This window comes from Strix uralensis, chromosome 20 (assembly GCF_047716275.1).
Source record: "Strix uralensis isolate ZFMK-TIS-50842 chromosome 20, bStrUra1, whole genome shotgun sequence".
Taxonomy (NCBI): Eukaryota; Metazoa; Chordata; class Aves; order Strigiformes; family Strigidae; genus Strix; species Strix uralensis.
In genome coordinates this window covers 4,883,999-4,901,886 of record NC_133991.1, presented here as the reverse complement: position 1 = coordinate 4,901,886, position 17,888 = coordinate 4,883,999, and the positions used below count along the sequence as shown (strand labels likewise).

Sequence of the window (17,888 nt, the reverse complement as noted above, 5' to 3'; positions counted from 1 at the left end):
CTGTAGCTGTATAAAAGATCGTCCTTTTAGACCAGCAACATCAGTTCAAAACATGGCTTGCATTGGTGCTGTGCATCCGTACTAGTAATTTGTACTAGGTTAACTATACCTGTGTGATCTCATCGGTCTGTGTGTCCCTGATCTGAAAGAAGCATGTCTTCAGCTTGTTTTATGACCCTTACAAGCTACTCCACATTCAAATGCAAATACTTAATAACCGAAGCTTAAGGATCATATGATTCTTTAGAGAGTAAATCTGGTGGTTCGGAGTTGTACACATATTTGGCAGATTATGGGTTTATCACTGACAGCTAATCTTTTAGAGAACTGTGGCTTAATTCCTTTTGTTAACTAATTAAAAAAAAGAGAAAGAAGTTAAAGCTGTAATTAGACCTATTAAAACATGTATTACTCACTCAATGGCCTGTACAACTAGGATAAATGTGTAATTAGGAGGTTTGTCCAAACATGATTAAAGATAGTCACATGTTCTAGGCCATCAAACATTTATGTGTGCAAGAGGATGAGAGTAAAGTCAGTATGAAAATGTGAGTATAAACCATGTCATACTTTGCAGAAAAGATATATGTCATATTATAAATACTCAAATCATGAAAGCTTCTTTTAGATGAAAGCTTTTTTTAGATGAAAATTCTGGAAGGATTGTGTCATGCCTATAGGTTCTAGTGGGACAGTGTCATTGGCAACAGCAGTCAGACCAAGTCCATCTGACCCCATGATCTATTGCTGCTGTTGCCTACAGTTTGCTGATAGTTTAAGAAATTTAGAAATTAGTAGGTTGTGCATTCCTGTTAGTGATTGGTGCATTCCCTGAGGCATAAGGATTTGTATCCCTTCCAAAACTCATATCTAAGTTGGTGGATTTGGTTTCTTCTTTGTTTGGGTTTGTTAGTCTTCAAATTACAAAGTAGTAAAGTCTTCAGCTTTAGAACTAGGGCGTATTTTTCCTTCCATAGAGTTAAGAGATGGGGAGAAGAGAGCAGGTCCGTTGACTTTCCTACCTCACATGCACTTGTATGAGTGCTTTCTCTGTGTGCTACTTTCTGGTGATGGCCCCTTTGAAGGGAAATTCCCAGGAAGACTGTGCCAGTGCTGGGTCTCTGTCAGCCACAATTCTTTCCATATGTTGATGGTTTATTGTATACTGGAATCTTCCCTGGCTGGCGTCTCATCAGCCCCTTTGTGGCACATACAAGTTGGAGAAAGGAGCTCGGAGCACCTTTGCATCCTAAATTGCCCCCAGGGCTCATGGCAGTCGCATTGTGTGGTTCAGGTTCTCCAGTCCACATCCAACCAGCACCAGCAGCTCTGCTGCGGCATGGCCATGACTGCGATAGTGTCTGGAGCAGGTTGGGCTGAAGCACAGGCAGGGAGGGGGATTTCTGCCATACATTCGAAGAAAACCATTGCATCTCTACAAACCAGATCTTGGCAGCTCTCATGGAGGTGCAGACTGCTAAACAAAATTAAAGACATAAATAGTTTGCTGTAATAGCTCCTCGTTTCAAAAAACTTAGTTGCAAGCACTGACCCAGAGAAAAAGACACTGAAGTCTTGAGCTTGCTGGGCTTAACCTGTGGAAAAGGAACAAGCTCAGGTGCTGAGAGCTGACTCGGATGGTTTTAATTTTCCTGTCAGAGTGAGAACTATTTACACAGATGAACAAATTACAGAAGAGCTCTAAAGTAATGTAGAAAGGAATAAGCTTCTTTAGTATATATCAATTTCTGCTTGGGGAACAGTGAAATTCAGTTAAAAGTCTCAACTGCCTGTACTGCTTTTAAGTGCAGATAATGTAGAGAAGAATTTGGCTGGTGTCAGCCCTTTTCATCTCACTAAACTGCTGAGAATCCTGGGGCAGGACAAAGAGGAAAAAGCACTTGGGGCAAAAATCTATTGCAAAGGAGATGGTAGAAGTGTCCTGCTGCAGCGGTGGGGAACAGTGCTTCCTCTTTGTGGGTAATATCTGACTTTCCCATTTGCTTATGTTCGTTGTCATGTATGCATACGCTCAGAGAGAGGGGTGTGCGTATGGGTGTATGTGTATATAAATGCACATACAAAAAATAGCAGTTGCCTGTATTGCACGCATAGTGGTTTTGGGACCAGTTTCTAAGTGTTTCATGGCATGTCTGTGGTCCAAATGAGCAGCAGCATAAGAATTTTGGAGTTGTTTTGTTGTCTGGATTTTTTTTCTTCCCCTACGAAAAATGAAAAGAGTAGGCCTTTCTCAGAAAGGACCACCTTTTGTCTCAGGGAGCTACCCAGCTGTCCCTGTTCAGAAATGACAAAAACATAAGTTTTGACTGACTGATTAGAGATGGAAGAATGGGGGTTCTAGCTTATTATAACAAATTACTACATCATTTTATTGTATAGGTTCCAATAGAATGCATGCTAGCCAAAGATCCAGAAGAGATCTTACAGCAGGATAAGAAGAGGCATTAGCTCTTTAATCCTAGATATAGAGCTATAAATCCAGGCACAACATACAACTGATTATTTATAATTACCTATTATTGTTTTAGACTTTTGTATGTTTTGCCTAGATGTTACACCTAAATAGCTACATTGTCCGTAGTCTTAAATATATCATCTCATCATTCATCTCTTTATGTAGATTATGCTTTTATAAGACTGCTTTTATTGCCAACTGAAATCAGAATCTCCTGACTTAAATTTGGATACCACTGCTTCAGAGAACAGTTTAAATATTAAACAGATATTTGGAGTGTGTAAGCATGGGACAAGCCAGGGAGGAGGATTCAAGGAAGAACTGGAGGAGAAGAATGAACGTATTACTTGTTGCAGATGATTTCATTGTATTGGGACTCTGATTCAATTATATTGGTGGAACTAAGTCACTCTTTACCACAATAAAAAACTGTACCGTTTTCCTGCTTTACGCAAGGACTGTAAGAGGAACCTTATAACAGCATTCTTTGGAGGAAATTCCTGCCCAGTGCATTCACCGAGAGTGATACTGGCTGGTGAGCACAAACTTGTGTCATTTTTGTGTAGGTATTTCAAATCTGAGGAACATCCAGTGCTCTGGTGCCCCCAACAAAATAGGTACATGGACCTGCTCAAGCAGGTCCAGAGGAGTCCACGAGGATGATCAGGGGCTGGAGCACCTCCCCTGTGGGAACAGACTGAGAGAGTTGGGGGGGTTCAGCTGCAGAAGAGAAGGCTCTGGGGAGACCTTAGAGCGGCTTCCCAGGACTTAAAGGGGCTACAGGAAAGGGGGGAGGTACTCTTGATCAGGGGGGTAGGGATAGGACAGGGGGTAATGGTTTTAAACTGACAGAGGGCAGATTTAGATGAGATATAAGGAAGAAATTCTTCCCTGTGAGGGTGATGAGGCCCTGGCACAGGTTACCCAGAGAAGCTGTGGCTGCCCCCTCCCTGGAAGGGTTCAAGGCCAGGTTGGATGGAGCTTTGGGCATCCTGGGCTAGTGGAAGGTGTCCCTGCCCGTGGCAGGGGGGTGGGACTGGATGATCTTTAAGGTCCCTTCCAACACAAACCATTCTGTGATTCTGTGATTTACAAACTTGTCGTTCTACATGTGTAACTAGCACTATCTGCGTACTCATTCTGGGTCTGGCAGATGACTATTTTGCCAGTCACCCTCTCTGTGATCCAGATCTGAACCTCTTAAGAAACAAAAATCATCTTCCAGTTCCCCCGCTTTCTAATTCTGCATGACTAAGTCATTCAGCATGTAATGAATACTGTTGCTCATTCCAAATACATTGGTTACCTGTGCACCCATCATTGTCAGCATATTTCTGCCGTGGAGTGGTTTAGCATTGGGTAATTTGCATAAATTAAATCGCTTGAGTCACAGTATTGCCCTTTCTGCATACACCCACATGTCTGTTACGTATGTGCAGTTTATGGGAGATATATGAATGATAGCAGCACTGCAAACTCCCTGCCAGCAAACAAGGAACTTGTATACACTCAGAAGGTAGGTATTAATGCAGAATTTACATCAAAATAAGAGGAAGTGAAGAATGTGCAAAAGTATTTGTTTTGTGTGACTATAGGAATCCTCAAGAAATTCTTATCAACCAGGGGATTACAATGAAGAAAACAATGAGAACATGTCAGTGGTAGATTTTTGTCTGCTGATGGATATATTTATGACCGAGGCACGTGGCTTGATGTCTGCGTGGCATTTTCCATGTTTGTGAATGAGAGCCCTGTACTCTGGCTTAGCTTTGCTGTAGGGCACAAAGTCAGTCACTTCCCTGCAACTCAACTTTTTCCCTCATCACTCATTGTAATCGCTCATTGTTCTCAAAGCACTTTCATATTTACCATAATCCCTGCTGTTTTCCACACAAATGAATAATAACAGTAAATAGAGGATTTGTAGAAGTCACATTTGTAGACATAGATTTCCTTGTGCTTACACTTTTCTGCAATTGCCTGTTTCATTTCTGTACCTGCAGTTACTTCTGGGTGTAGCTCAAGCTGCCTGGATGTTTGAGAACTTGGTTGTGCTCATCTATCAGGTATTTAGGCATCAAAATATTGTGCCTTATGCCTTCACACAGCAGCACCCAGAAAACTGCAAGTGTAGTGAAAGAGGTCGACTTGAAAATCAGGTCCTTGCAGTTTATGAAAGCATTGGCTAAAACAGGGAAACGGGCCATGGAGAAGATTCTGTTAGGCGAACGATTCCTTTTCGTCCCTTTTTAGGCTGTGTTGTGCTGAACGTGAAGTCCTTCTCCTCATTCTGTTGGATGGCCCTTTATTCAGAAAGGCGTGTAATTCTCTGGGCAGCCTCATGCCTTTCGCAGCCTGTGCCGTGGCCTGGTTTGGCTCTGAATCGTCCACCTGGGGCTACTCCTTACTGTGCACACCGATGTCCCTGTGGTGCACAGTAAAGCTTGTCTTACCTCTTTGTAACTGCGTGCATCTCAGCCCAGATTGTAACCTGAGGTTTTTCAGAACGCTTCAGTGTTGGCTTACTTTGCCTTCCTGCTATGAGGGGGAGATTGATGCTTTTTTTCAAAAGAAGTGGAGTGAGATAGGTGCTTAGCACCTTTGAAAAACTTCCCTTATTCCATGGCCTCTAATGAAGGAAAAAAAAAAAAATAGAGTTTGGGGGATTGCATGTTCAACTCTGTCACAGCTTTGAAGAGCCTTTAGGACTTCACCAGTCTTAACTTGTCCCTTGGCATGCTGGGGAGGTTCAGATTGTGCTCGGCAAGTATTGCTTTTTCTGGATCCCAGAGCAGGATTTGTTACAGTCACCCGCCTCCCCAAACCTTCCTCTGTCAGTGCACTGATGCTGGCTTAACAAGAGTGAGCTGCATCCTCAGAATAAACTGAGGGTCTTCTGCCTGTATTAGAATATCTTCTTGAGTGTCATTGAGTGAACATGTATTATTACTTTTCTTTCGTGCCTATAAATCTTCACAAAATCTATAGTCCCTTTCCTCCCAGCAAGAGAGTCTGAGTTTTTAAATGAAATGAGTCTGAGGTTTTAAAAAGTAAACGTATACAAGGGGATCACATTCCAGTCACAGGGGTTTATATTTCCCTATTTGCGCAGATTTCACTGTTGTCCATCCTGAATTAAAAAAGACAAGGGGAGACCTGCTAACGTGTTTTATTTCTTTTCTTAGTACTTCTGGCTCCTTGTGCTCTCACGAGGTTTGGTTGGCATCGGTGAAGCAAGTTACTCCACTATTGCACCAACTATCATAGGAGACCTTTTCACCAAAAACACAAGGACCCTTATGCTGTCTGTTTTCTACTTTGCAATTCCTCTTGGCAGGTAAGTGATGTAATGCTTCTTTCGTCTGGTTTGGGCTTTTCTCTTAAAGTAAGCTCACACAGATCTTAGGCTGCTAATGATCGTAGTTCTTCTGTCTTTGGCTGGAATGGTTTAAACAGGAAAATATTGTGAGCAGTGACTAATTAGTTGCAGGAATTAGATCCTTTTTCTAGCCCTGTTACTGGTTCATGTGTGACTTCTGGGAATTAGTGGGAAGGAATTTTTTTTTTACAGTAAGGGGGCGGAAATGGAATCAAAATATTTTAGCTGACTTTTTTTTTTAGCATTATTAAATTAAACTATCATTTTGGATAATGTTATATAGGTTCTCTGAATTGTTGCTTCGATTCACATGAGGTCTATGCCTTCTTTAGGCCATGTCTTTCAGGTTACTGTGAAATCAAGTTCTCTTAAGACACTGACCTGAGTTTTCAAAAGTGAGCAAGTGGGTACCTGCTTCTACGTGACAGTCCTCCTAAATATCAGAGGTTGCAAGAGGAGTATGCTATGTAACATACACAATTTGAAATGCTGACTTTAAAAATATTTTTAGTTTAAGCTCAAATTCTGCCCAACCTTGAATTTGGCCAATCTGACTGAGTTTGGAAAATGCAGCTAAGCCAGTCTTAGGTGACTTGGTAGCTGCAATAGCAATGGCCAGTCCATTTTAGTGCTATGGCCACTGAAACAGCAGTTAGGAGAAATTGTGAAGTCTGATGTAGACAGTAAGGCTGAAAAGAGAAACTGTAATGATTGTTCCCACTCTGTCTCAATGCTGAGCAGTGGAGGACAGCCAAGCCCAGAGATGCCTGATGAAAGCAAGAAGCAGATTCAGATTTGGGGTAGTTATTTCCTCTGGCACTTTCTTTCAATTGAGTTCCCTTATCAGCCCAATGCAGTATCTGATTGTTGGGACAGGAGGGAATCTGTGTTGTGGGTTTTTTTTTCATTTTTACTTTTTAAAAATAATGGCTGACCCTCTATTGTGAGGTTGTAGGCAGGGTGGGTTCGCATAGTTTACATACCAATTCCCAGAGCTGGACAACATCCTGTGCAAAAGTGGCATCATGGGTTCATTTCCAGCGTGGAAAACATGAAAACAGCAGTTTAATTCCCCCCAACTCAGGGAAAAACTTCTGGTTCAGGGTGGTGCATTTTATGAGTTAGAGCACTCATCCCTGAGATAAAACTCACAAACATCCCTTTGCTCTTGAGGAAAGAGAGATATACAAGTCCTTAAGTGGTGAAAAGAATATTTTCCCAAGAGGGCTGAGGATGCCAAGTATTTACACAGAGAATTCAGTGCACTATGGCTAGCAAGAAATGACAAATATTCATCCTGTTGAGCCTGATTCTTGGACTAAATTATCTCAATATCCAACAGAGGTGTGGATCCATGGTTTGATTTTGGGGCCTGTCTGTGTAAAAAGCCCTTGGGGTGATTTTAGATGGCAACCTCCAGATGTCCAGATGGCAGACTGTTCAGTAAAGCCATGTGATGGCTGAGAGCTGCCCCACAGCAGCCCTGGTAACTTCTAGCCAAGGCAATCTCAGCAACAAATGCAGCAGTTTTGAAAAAAAAGATATTCACATCCATCCACTTCACTTTGAGAGAAGCATGGCTATGGTCACCTTTATTTAGCCTCTTTGTGAGCCACCTTTTGTTACCTCAGTGTAGTTCTTAGCATGTGGCTGAAGGTCCTGTTGCTCCTTTATCTTCAGAGGAGGTTTCCAGTCTTCAGGTCTGATGTTTCTCACATCAGACTGTCTTGCATATTCTTCTTGTTTTTTCTTACAAGCTTATGGAAAATGATCTCTTCATGGGTAATTAGAACTAAGTGCTATTAAATGACAAGAAAAAAAAATTAATGATGGAATATAGTGTGTCCTTGAAGGGCACTTCTTAACTGAGAGCTTGAACATAAAATTATTAAGTACTCATATTAGTGCACAGAAAGGCCTGATGTAGAAATTAAATTGGGAAATAAATTCTTTTTGAGGCTTTGTTTCCATCCACTGTAGATTGAAAGGTCAGCTCTAAACTCGAGATCAATGTCCAAATTTCCATCAGGTTTGCGCATTTTTAGATCAACAGTGCTGGGAAGAGTTACATATTAGCCACCATCCGCTTCACCCCCCATGTTTCTTCCTGCAGAAGAGAGCCCAAGACACACAATCAATTGTGCCTCTTTCTATCTTTATTTAAGAAGATCTGTGACTGTGGTACTCTGTTAAAGATCTGACTGACTCTCATCCATGTATTTCTTGCAGTGGCTTGGGATACATCACTGGCTCAAGTGTGAAGCAGGTTGCTGGAGACTGGCACTGGGCGTTGCGGGTAAGCCAATCTTAATAACATCTTAATAATCATTGCATCTGTTTATCAGGTCTATCACACAATTCCTGAACCTGTTATTATATATAGAAGATAAAGGATTGGAAATTACATCTATGGATAGTAAGTGCATAGCAGATACATTCTCTAAGTGGGGAAGGTATGTGGTTTTGGCTCATTGTACTTGGTTTTTTTCCTGGCCTGGGAGCTAGAATTTTCCAATCACTTTATTATCGGTCAACCATGATTTCTTGATGGGGATGGGAAGACGATGCATTGGCCTTAAATCAACTCCACAGTCTTTCAGTCCCCTGCTGTCAAGAAACTCCGAGAATGACTTCCTGCTTTGAGGAAAAAACACTTTGTTCCAGTTTCCGCTTGTTTTTCTGCCCTGAGACAGTCGGTTTCCTTCTATTTTAACCTCTAGGGACCTTGATAAATGTGTTGAAAAGATAATACACTGCAATCGCATACGCACAAACAGATCCTGCACACAAAGATGTCTTGAAAGAGCTGAGAGGAAGTGGCCCAGCAGAACTGTTTTCTGACCTTTGGCAGTCTGGGTGGCATGAGCCCCCATGAGGTGCATTCTGTGGCTCTGGCACTTCATGAAGTAAATGAATCTCATGAAGCTCAGGCCATCCACATTTATAACAGCAGGTGATGAAATACATGGGTTCCCATCTCAAGCAAATGTGCCCTTCTGTTGCACAAGCAATTCCCTCCCTGTCCAGCAAGGGTAAGCAAAGCCAGGAAAATCACCGTGAACAGTTCATCTGCAGCTAAGAGAGTGGAGAGTAGGTTTCAGCTGTGCACCTGAAATGAAAAGTTTCTTAGCCTACAGCTTCACACCAAGAGGATGGCTACCTCATTCAGTAGCAGAAATACTTTAAGGGTAAAAGTAACTTTTGAGTAGAGGCCAGCACAAGGAATAAGAAACCCCAAAGTCCCTCCTCCTGGTCAGTGGGTGTTAATGAGGTTGATACATTGGAGCACTCTTGTGCTTCTGTCTGTAAAACTCAAATGATTAATTTGTGCAAAGAAATCCTCATTAGCATCTTTTTCTTCAGATGAACTCTCCACAGTTATCCTGAGAAATCCAGGCTATCTGAAAGACAATATTGCAATATTGTGGGGAATCTGACAAGCTGCACGCTTCTGTGATGGTTGCTTTAGACAGTTTTTCTTGTTTATTGTAGTCAAACAGCACATGTTGAAAGCTTCCAGGCATCAGTGTAAAGCAGCCTCCATCCCCGTGGCAATTACTGTGCTCTTACAAAATGTGAAAGATTCCCCTAGGTGATGCTTCCCTCTGTGTTCTCCTGTGGTCTCCAAATCCAGGAGAGGTCAAGAATAATCTGTACTTCAGTGGGCTGAAGAAGACAGAAGGGCACATTGGCAAGTGCAGCTTTGTCTCTGGATTTAGCAGTAACGTCTGTGTTTTACTGGAGCATTACTGAGTCTCAATGGATACTGTCCTGTTGGGGGATTAAGTCTTTTGATAAAAATCAAGGAGACTTTAAATTATATGGCCCTAGAAAATCCCAGAATTTCTGGGGGTTTTTTAACCAGTGCTGTGTCTTGTCCTCAACTGTATTAAGGATACTGTATCAGGCTTCATTTATCCGTGGATGAGGGATTTTCCTGACTTTCCAGTTCTGAAATATTTTTGTCTTCCCTTCCCTAGAAGAATTCTGGGTTTGTCATCTTTGCGTGTGAAACACTGCTCTCTGTTGAAAGGCCATTCTCAGGTTATTATTGGAAACATATTTTTTTTGGAACAGGAATTTATTTTTAAAATAGCATGTACAGAATAGATGATAGTTTGGTGAAAATCTGTGTTCCTATTTTCCTAACAGAGCTATTTTCCATTCTGACAATGATGGAATTTCAGTGTCAAAACAAGAATCACATTTGGAGCTTGCAAAACACTGTGGGATCTCTGTATTTTTGTGTAGTGATTGGGAGAAAGGGTTGGAAACTGGGAAACCTAACCCTTGAATGTGTTGTTTCCTATCTTCCAGCCTGAATTTTCAGTGTTTCTTGGTTTGCTGTACACTGAGGTAATCCAAGGAAGCTGCCTGAATATGGGAAGCCGTTGTGGGTTAGCTGGAAGAGGGATGCATGTCAAGCAAGGATTTTCAAAGCCAGCATGCTCCCTACATCCAGAAATATTTCACCTGGCCTCATTGCCTTTAAAAGATTTCTGCACTCTCCCAGAAACTAGTTGGTCTCTTAGGCCAACTGGGAGTAGGTTTCCAAAGAGTTAAACATCACTGAAGAACCGTATTTAGATGAATCTTGGTACTTTAATAACACAAAGAAATGGACTGCCTTAATCAGAGTACTCTCAAAGCTACATGCTTCCAGAGTGAGATAAGAGAGTCCAGGGAATGTCAGGGAGGAAGGAAAGGAGCAGATGCCTCAGTGTGCTTACAGATTCTGGCTAGCTGTAAAGAATCGAGTCGCTGAAACAAAACTAATGTAATCTGCTTGTTATTGACTACTCAGAGCAAACCCTGCTGACTCCTGTGCTAATTCCCTATTCCCTTCTTGCAGGTGTCTCCACTCCTGGGAATGATAACAGGGACACTCATCTTGATATTTGTACCTGCTGCTAAAAGAGGAAATGTCGAACAACTTGGGGGACAGCTGAAGGCTCGGACCTCGTGGCTAAGAGACATGAAAGCACTGATTAGAAAGTAAGAGCACTAATAAAAATCATGCTTTGCCTCTAGTGCTTAACTGGAACGTGCAATGGCCTGTACCTCTTAGCACTGTGAAACTGGAAAGCAACAACAGGCAGGGAGTTGCCGGGAGCTTAGTCTGTGGAGCTAGGAGAGAAAATCGCAGCTACATTTTCATGAGGTATCGACAATGACAGTGATGGATTCCAACTTTTGCTCTAACCTTTCCAAGATTGAGATCTAAGAGGGAGTCTGCTTTGTTTGGCTTATACTTCAGACAAATCAAGGCTTTTGAAGTGTAGAAATTGCTGTGTTCCTGTATTAATTGTTGTGCACTGTTGTTCAGATGCTTAGATCCTTTTTCTTCCTTGAAAGAGCTGATCTGCTGAGGGGAAGAAGAGAGTTAAACACCAGAGCAATATAAGAGGAGAAAATACACAAAAGCTTACACTACATGGCAAATTTAAATATATATGTTTATACAACGACATATGACTGAATGCATGAGCACTGAATGTGCTTGGGTGCTTGTATATGTGCATAAAAGATCACATGCTCATGAGTGTTTAAGCAGCTGTACTTGCTTTCAGAAATCTTGCCTATGAATGTGTAAATCTTGCACTTGTGAATTCAGCGTTACATCAGAATTCTGATGGAAAACTTGTGTCCATCATCCTTAGAACTGCTGGCTAGAATGCCTTGTTGGTATTGTCATCCAGTATCAAAGGACTATGAAAAGTGATGATGGTTAATTTATCACTATTTCTTTATTACTTATTTTGGTAGTTTATTCAAGTAGTAATCATATGGTGGCATGGATGGCGAGGGAGAAGTGAAACTGCTCATCCAGGTAAACAGGTGATATTACAGTGAAAGGCCTGTAATTCACACGTGATGTCTTAGTGACTAAGTACTGATTGTCTCCTGAAACAGTCCCATGAGAAATGGTCTCTGTGAAGCACCTCTGAAGAGTTAAGTACATTATTATCAATAGAGCATCACATATGAAGAAATATTCCATGTCTCTTATCCTCCATTGCTCTGTACCTTGTATTGTTTCTGCCCCTTGGCAAAGGGAGGTGGCTAGTATGGGGGAACACTTGTGTTTTGTCACTGAAGCACTGGCTTCTGTCCTGGGGCTCCTGCTTTTTCACTCTTCCCACTAAACCTTCTCTTGTTTTTGCCTCTTGCATCTCCACAGCCGCAGCTACGTGTTCTCATCGTTGGCCACCTCGGCTGTCTCCTTTGCCACAGGGGCGCTTGGCATGTGGATCCCTCTCTACCTTCACAGAGCACAGGTCGTGCAGAAGACAGCAGAGACCTGCAGCTCACAGCCCTGCAGCACCAAAGATAGGTGAGATTCATACTCCTCTGCTTTAAAGAGGGGGGGAAAAGGGGGTGGGGGCTTCTTTGCCAGAGGAAACAGGCAGGTCCCACAGAGTCAAGTTACTAGAATGTCTGTAATTTCCTCTAGGTCTTCGCAACAATGATAGGAAATGCTGGGATTGTAAACTAGGTTTTATTTCTCTTCTTCATTGCATGAAGTCAAACCAAGGGAGAAGCAGTTACCTCAGCGCTGTCTTAGTTCCCAGGCTATGGTGCAGAAGTAGAAAAGAGACTTTTGTCTTTGACTTAGAGGATGTTTGAAGAGCTGAGAATTTGGTTTCTTAAGACCCATACTTAATAGCAGCAGAATAAGGTGGTAGGTTGGGTAGCCACAGTGGTGGCTGTAAGTCAGAGGTTGGACTGTTTTTCCCTAAAGGCTGCAGAGACTAATCCTGAATACTTTTGTTTCTATGTGAGGGAGGGTTTCACTGTGTTTCATCACTCTGTATGCTACTGTGTTTGCTGAGTTTTGCTCTAGAATGGTGCAGAGATCTGGGACACTTCGGTCTGGGGTGCTTCATGTTATACAGTGGTTTGGTTTTTCAGTCCTGGTTATGTAACATCACTTACAGCACGTAAGCTATGAAAAGTAATTCATTGTTTTGTGCTTTACCATGATGGCACAAAACATAAAATGCTAAAAAAGCATTTCTCCAGGTGAGTAAAAGATGGGAAAAACTGCCTTTTGTTAGCTCTTTTGTTTTTTAGCTTGTGAGGGAAAAATAACATTAGGAAAACCTTCTTGCTCTAGCTGACACAATCCCATCTGAAGTAAACTACTTAGTGGTTTGGAGTTCCATCAACCAGAGCACCCAGCGGGCAGTCCCAGTCTATTCTGCGAAAATGCAGTGCGTAGAAAATACAGCTCCAGTCTGACTGCCCATCTGCTGTTTACAAAGAGAAGTTTTCCACTCCTTGATGACATGTATGTTTTGAGCTGCCCCGGAGCCACTGTAACGTAGTTGCCAAAGACTCTGTAATCCAAGTCCTGCACATACAATACAGAGAATCCTTGACAGCTCCTGGCTCTTTAAATTTAAATTAACACATTTCAAATGTGTACCCTAACAGCAGAAGAAGGCTTCTTTGAAGTGGTCTGAAAGGAGTTAGAAAGTCAAAGTATGTTGAAAGTCACTGCTATTTATGGTCTTGTTAGGTTTCCTGGTTCCTGTGCTATCCATGATTTCACCTTACATGATCAGTGTGCAGGTTATTACTTAGTTTTGTGCATACAGAATTAGCTGTACAATGCACTTTACAGGAAGCTGAGTTCCACACAGAGAAGCAGTCTGTGGGCCCCTCGCACCTCTTTGCATGTTGATCAATGCCTGTGTACAAGGCTGAATTACATATGCTGTGTTTTTCTTAATTGCAGGGCAAGAGTGCAAAAATCACAAGCACTCATCAGGGGAGCGCATTTGTTTTATTTTAAATTTTAAAAGCCAAGGTGCAGATTTCCATTAGTTGTTTTAATAATTTGTTCAAAGACCATGCCCACATTGGGAAAACAAAAAAAAACCCCAAACCTGTCTTTTTTATTTTCTTTTTTTTTTTTTTTTTATAGCTTGATCTTCGGAGCAATCACATGCTTCACTGGTTTCCTGGGTGTAATCACAGGGGCAGGGGCAACCAAATGGTGCCGGTTAAAAACCCAGCGAGCTGATCCTCTTGTCTGTGCTGTTGGCATGCTAGGATCAGCCATCTTCATCTGTCTGATCTTCGTTGCTGCCAAGAGCAGCATTGTGGGAGCCTATGTAAGTATAATCCTTTGCATATGCCAGTCTCGCTTGTACTTTCTCCTCCAAACTCCTTAGAAGAGTGCGTGCATTGTCCCCTGCAGGAAGCCTGAGATGTCAGTCTTGCTTTTCCCCTTCTGAATGCCCTTCATTTTGCCCTTTGGTGTTTTGGCACTATCTAGATGGGCCTGGAGGGAAAATGACATCTCAGCTGCTTATCCCCACTTACTGTCATCAGAATTCAGAGCTGGTGACTTAGCGCATGCATGGAAACCCACAGTTCCCTGCCTTTGGGTTGTTCTGTCTATACCTCTCTCCATACCTCTGTTGCTCTTGCCTAATGTTTTGGTACAGGAGAATTGACCGCTTCCCTTGCAGTAAGGGTGTTGTAGCTGCAGTGGTACCAAATTATAATTGCAGTATAATTTGTCTGTGGGCATGCTTTTGGCTACCTATAAGTACCATTAATTTCCATAACTAGGTAGCTTGCTGCAGACCAATATTAACTACTATGTAATTTCAATTTGTTGTTATCTGTGTTACTATAGCATCTGAAAGTCTGAGCCCAGGAACCCACAGTACTTGATGCTGCAGACTGCTGATTAAAATATGGCCCCTCCCTGAGTGTTTATAATCAAAGTATAGAAAAAGATAGATCCAGACAAATAGACTGAGGGAAAAAGGAAAAACTCAAGTATAATAATCCAGCTTCAGGCTAGAATCTTGCTTTCAGTAGAGAGTAGAAATCCAGGTCCCAGGTTCACTTTCAATGTAATAGAGAGAAGCCTGGGACTTGGGAGAAGTTTTTGAAGGGAAAACATGAGATGGTTGGAGTAGTGGGATAATTTCTGACAGCCCACCCTTGGCTTCCATGGAGCAGTGCACACCACCCAGCAAGGAGAATCCATTTACAATTTACCAACCAACCAACCAACCTACTGTGGTTCCTTGCTTCTCTGTATTTCTAGCAGTAGCCTAGCTGTGGATATTTTCATCATTAAACACAGAAGAAGGAATGCAACTTTGACAACATTAAGACAGAACCAAGAATGCCTACTCTGGCTCTTTAGAAAGTGTGAGAAGAGATTCAGTCCTCTGGTTTGTGGCATGGTCTAGAATCAATTCAGCAGAAAAACGATCACCTCAGACAACCTATAAGAGGGTGTCACTGGTTGATGAAGCATTAACCCTCCTCTGAGTGATCTGTCACACCCCTCTACCTGCCCCTCCCCTCCACCTCTTTGTGCAGCCAGACCTGTGATTTTCTCCTTTCTCAGACCCGATGACAGACATATTCATTTGTGGTGTTTAGTCTCTTTATGGAGAAAGTTCTCCCTTTCTAAGCTTGAAATACCGTTTTCAAAAATTTTGCAACAAAAGGTGGTTATTGGTCTCATTTTCATCCTTTTTTTCTTATTTTTTTTTAATAGCTATGTGATTATTTTGCATTGTGTAAATATATATAGATGGTATTATTTAACCAGTCTTAGAAGCAATTTATTTTATTATGCATGAGCAGTAAATCTAATAAAGAGTCAATGATTTGCAAAGGAAGTTATATCTGCATACGGAGGGGGTATGAGAAATATAAGCGTATTTGCTGATGCTGTTAGGCTGAAGCATACATTTGTTGTGGGTAACAACACTGCCTCTCTGTAGCCCTAAATATGCTCTCTCTGCTGCTGGAAACCTGATGCATAGAAAGCAGATCATGAGTCTGGTTAATGTGTCAATTGGGGAATCAGAGATTCAGAGATCTGAACTCTCTTTATAGATTCTACATGTGACAGTGGGCTAGTTATTTAACTTTGTTTTGCCTCTGCAAGAATGAGAATTCTTAACTTACAAAGGGTCAGGGTAGCTTAGATCATTAATGACCTAGCGTTAGATGATCTGTGGACAAGACATCCACTATAAATGAATATAAACAGAAAACAATGACACACCACCTGTTGCTGTTGCCGTTTAGTGTTACAGGTGCTAAACCCAACTGAGAGAACAGGTCTATGTTGGAGCTACCAATGTCTCATAACACAGTGTATTACCATGGTGGTGCTATATATCAGTTGAATTGACTTTTCAAGGCAAGTTTCAAACACAAGCCCTTGTATTTCCATGCCATTCAATGCTATTGCAATCTTGGAATAAAAGAGCATTCTATATCACTTAGCTGCCCAGACACTTGTATTTCTATCTTTTACTATCTTGCTTGGCTGTACAGTCCAATCAGTTCTTATCCTGGTTTCCTTGCAGCATGTGGATTTGTGTGTTGTAGTCTAGCTCCTTAAAACAGAAATTTGCATATCTTTAAGTCCCACTCTTTCTGAAATATGTACTCTTTGAAATGTTGGTTTTCAAACCTCTCTCTTGAAACCCATTAACTGTATGGCATCATTGTATCACACTGCTCAGACATTTCAACAGCAGATTTTACACTAGTTTAAATCTCCAAATGACTGGAGCGAAGTGCTTTGCTTTGCCTTCCTTTTCACACTGCTCCAAGTTCCTGTTGTACCTCAATTTCAACATCTATTTAAATTCCCCAAAGACGTGTTATGAGCTTGCAGAAACAGCAAATCCCAGAGTAAATCCTTGCCATAGAGCTTTTACAGCATCTCAGTCTTAACGCCAGGGACTTTCTGTTGACATGGTGTTGGTAACGTACCTACTTCTGAGGCATCAGTATGGCCCAACACTGAGATGGAGTTATACTTGCTTCAAATTCAAGAGTCCATGTGGGAGTCTTACCCATGATTTCAGAGAAATACAAGTAATGAAGATATAGACAGATATGCACTTTGCAAATAGCCATGGAAGGAGTTTATAACCTGCTTAGATCTTGCTGTGAGAGCTGCTGGTGTGACCACACTGAAACCTACTAATCAGAATTTGCTACTGATCACATAAACAGAAAGACTTGAGGGGGATATAACTTCTGTCAGCTCATCACAACTGGACACCACATGGAGATGGTGAGATATTATACAACACAGCTGGATTCGGAAGAGGATTTATGTGTAGAGCTGAAATCTCAGTGTAAAATGAGGCTTTGAAAAGTGTGTGAGGAGTCAAAACCGTGAGCATTTCGGGAGGTATTGATCTGCTCTGGAGGCTGCCCTATTTGCAGTAAGCATCCCTAGAGTCTCTCTCCAGCAGAAATGCCACATATCCTCATATGCCCTTTGCAGGGGAAGAACTCATTTTTATAAATCCCCATTAGCAGCTGAAGGACAGACTTTTTTTAATGTCAGTATCTTTTGTCCTACTTTTTGATCTTCCTCTTGTTCCTCTTTTCCTTTTACCAGTATCCGCGTACTAAGCATGTGTTTCGTGGAAACGTGGTGGGTGAAAGACACATGCAGCAATTCAGAACTGGTGCGCTCTGAAATCTGTAGGATTTCAGTGATTTATTTATAGGACTTGTGCTGAATACCTGCAGAAGGGGGCAAGTTTTACTTGCTGTGTGTAACAATTCATATATGTGTTATGTGTCTGTAATTCATATAACCTTAATGCAAGCAGTTGCCTGTTTGCAATACTGTATGAACAGGCAGGCCATGGCAATGCCATATTCAGAAGTGTGATTACATCTTTCCCAAGCTCAGTTTAATCTATCCAGCCACAGAACCACAGCAACAGCAGCTGCAGAGCTGTAGTAGGACAGATTTCAGAGCAGGTCCTGAGAGCCCACCTGGGGCTCTGGTATGCCCGTGCTGCATGACACATGGCTTCAACTCCTGTCAGCACCTTGATTCATTGGATCTGTGTTTCTTAGCTTGGCAGTTGTGGTTTCCAGTGAGAGCCAAGTTCAAGGCAGACCAGTGGACAGTGGGAAAATGGAAAGAGGAGATTTCCTAGCTGACCAGCTGGGCCATAATGACTGGCTCCGACACCATCACAGAGGAAGCAGATCCAGTCACAGAAAGAGGGG

General features: G+C 42.0%; 1 protein-coding gene across 2 annotated transcripts in view; it reads left to right on the top strand.

The window, feature by feature from the left end:
- LOC141952631 (sphingosine-1-phosphate transporter SPNS2-like) overlaps positions 1-17,888 on the top strand; it is a 139,346-nt gene that overhangs the window by 79,051 nt on the left and 42,407 nt on the right. For both annotated transcript variants that reach the window (XM_074890308.1, XM_074890306.1), the window contains exons 4-8: positions 5,662-5,813; positions 8,085-8,151; positions 10,708-10,850; positions 12,037-12,189; positions 13,786-13,975. In XM_074890308.1, the coding sequence (XP_074746409.1) occupies positions 5,662-5,813; positions 8,085-8,151; positions 10,708-10,850; positions 12,037-12,189; positions 13,786-13,975 (705 nt within the window). The remainder of the gene's footprint in view (positions 1-5,661; positions 5,814-8,084; positions 8,152-10,707; positions 10,851-12,036; positions 12,190-13,785; positions 13,976-17,888) is intronic.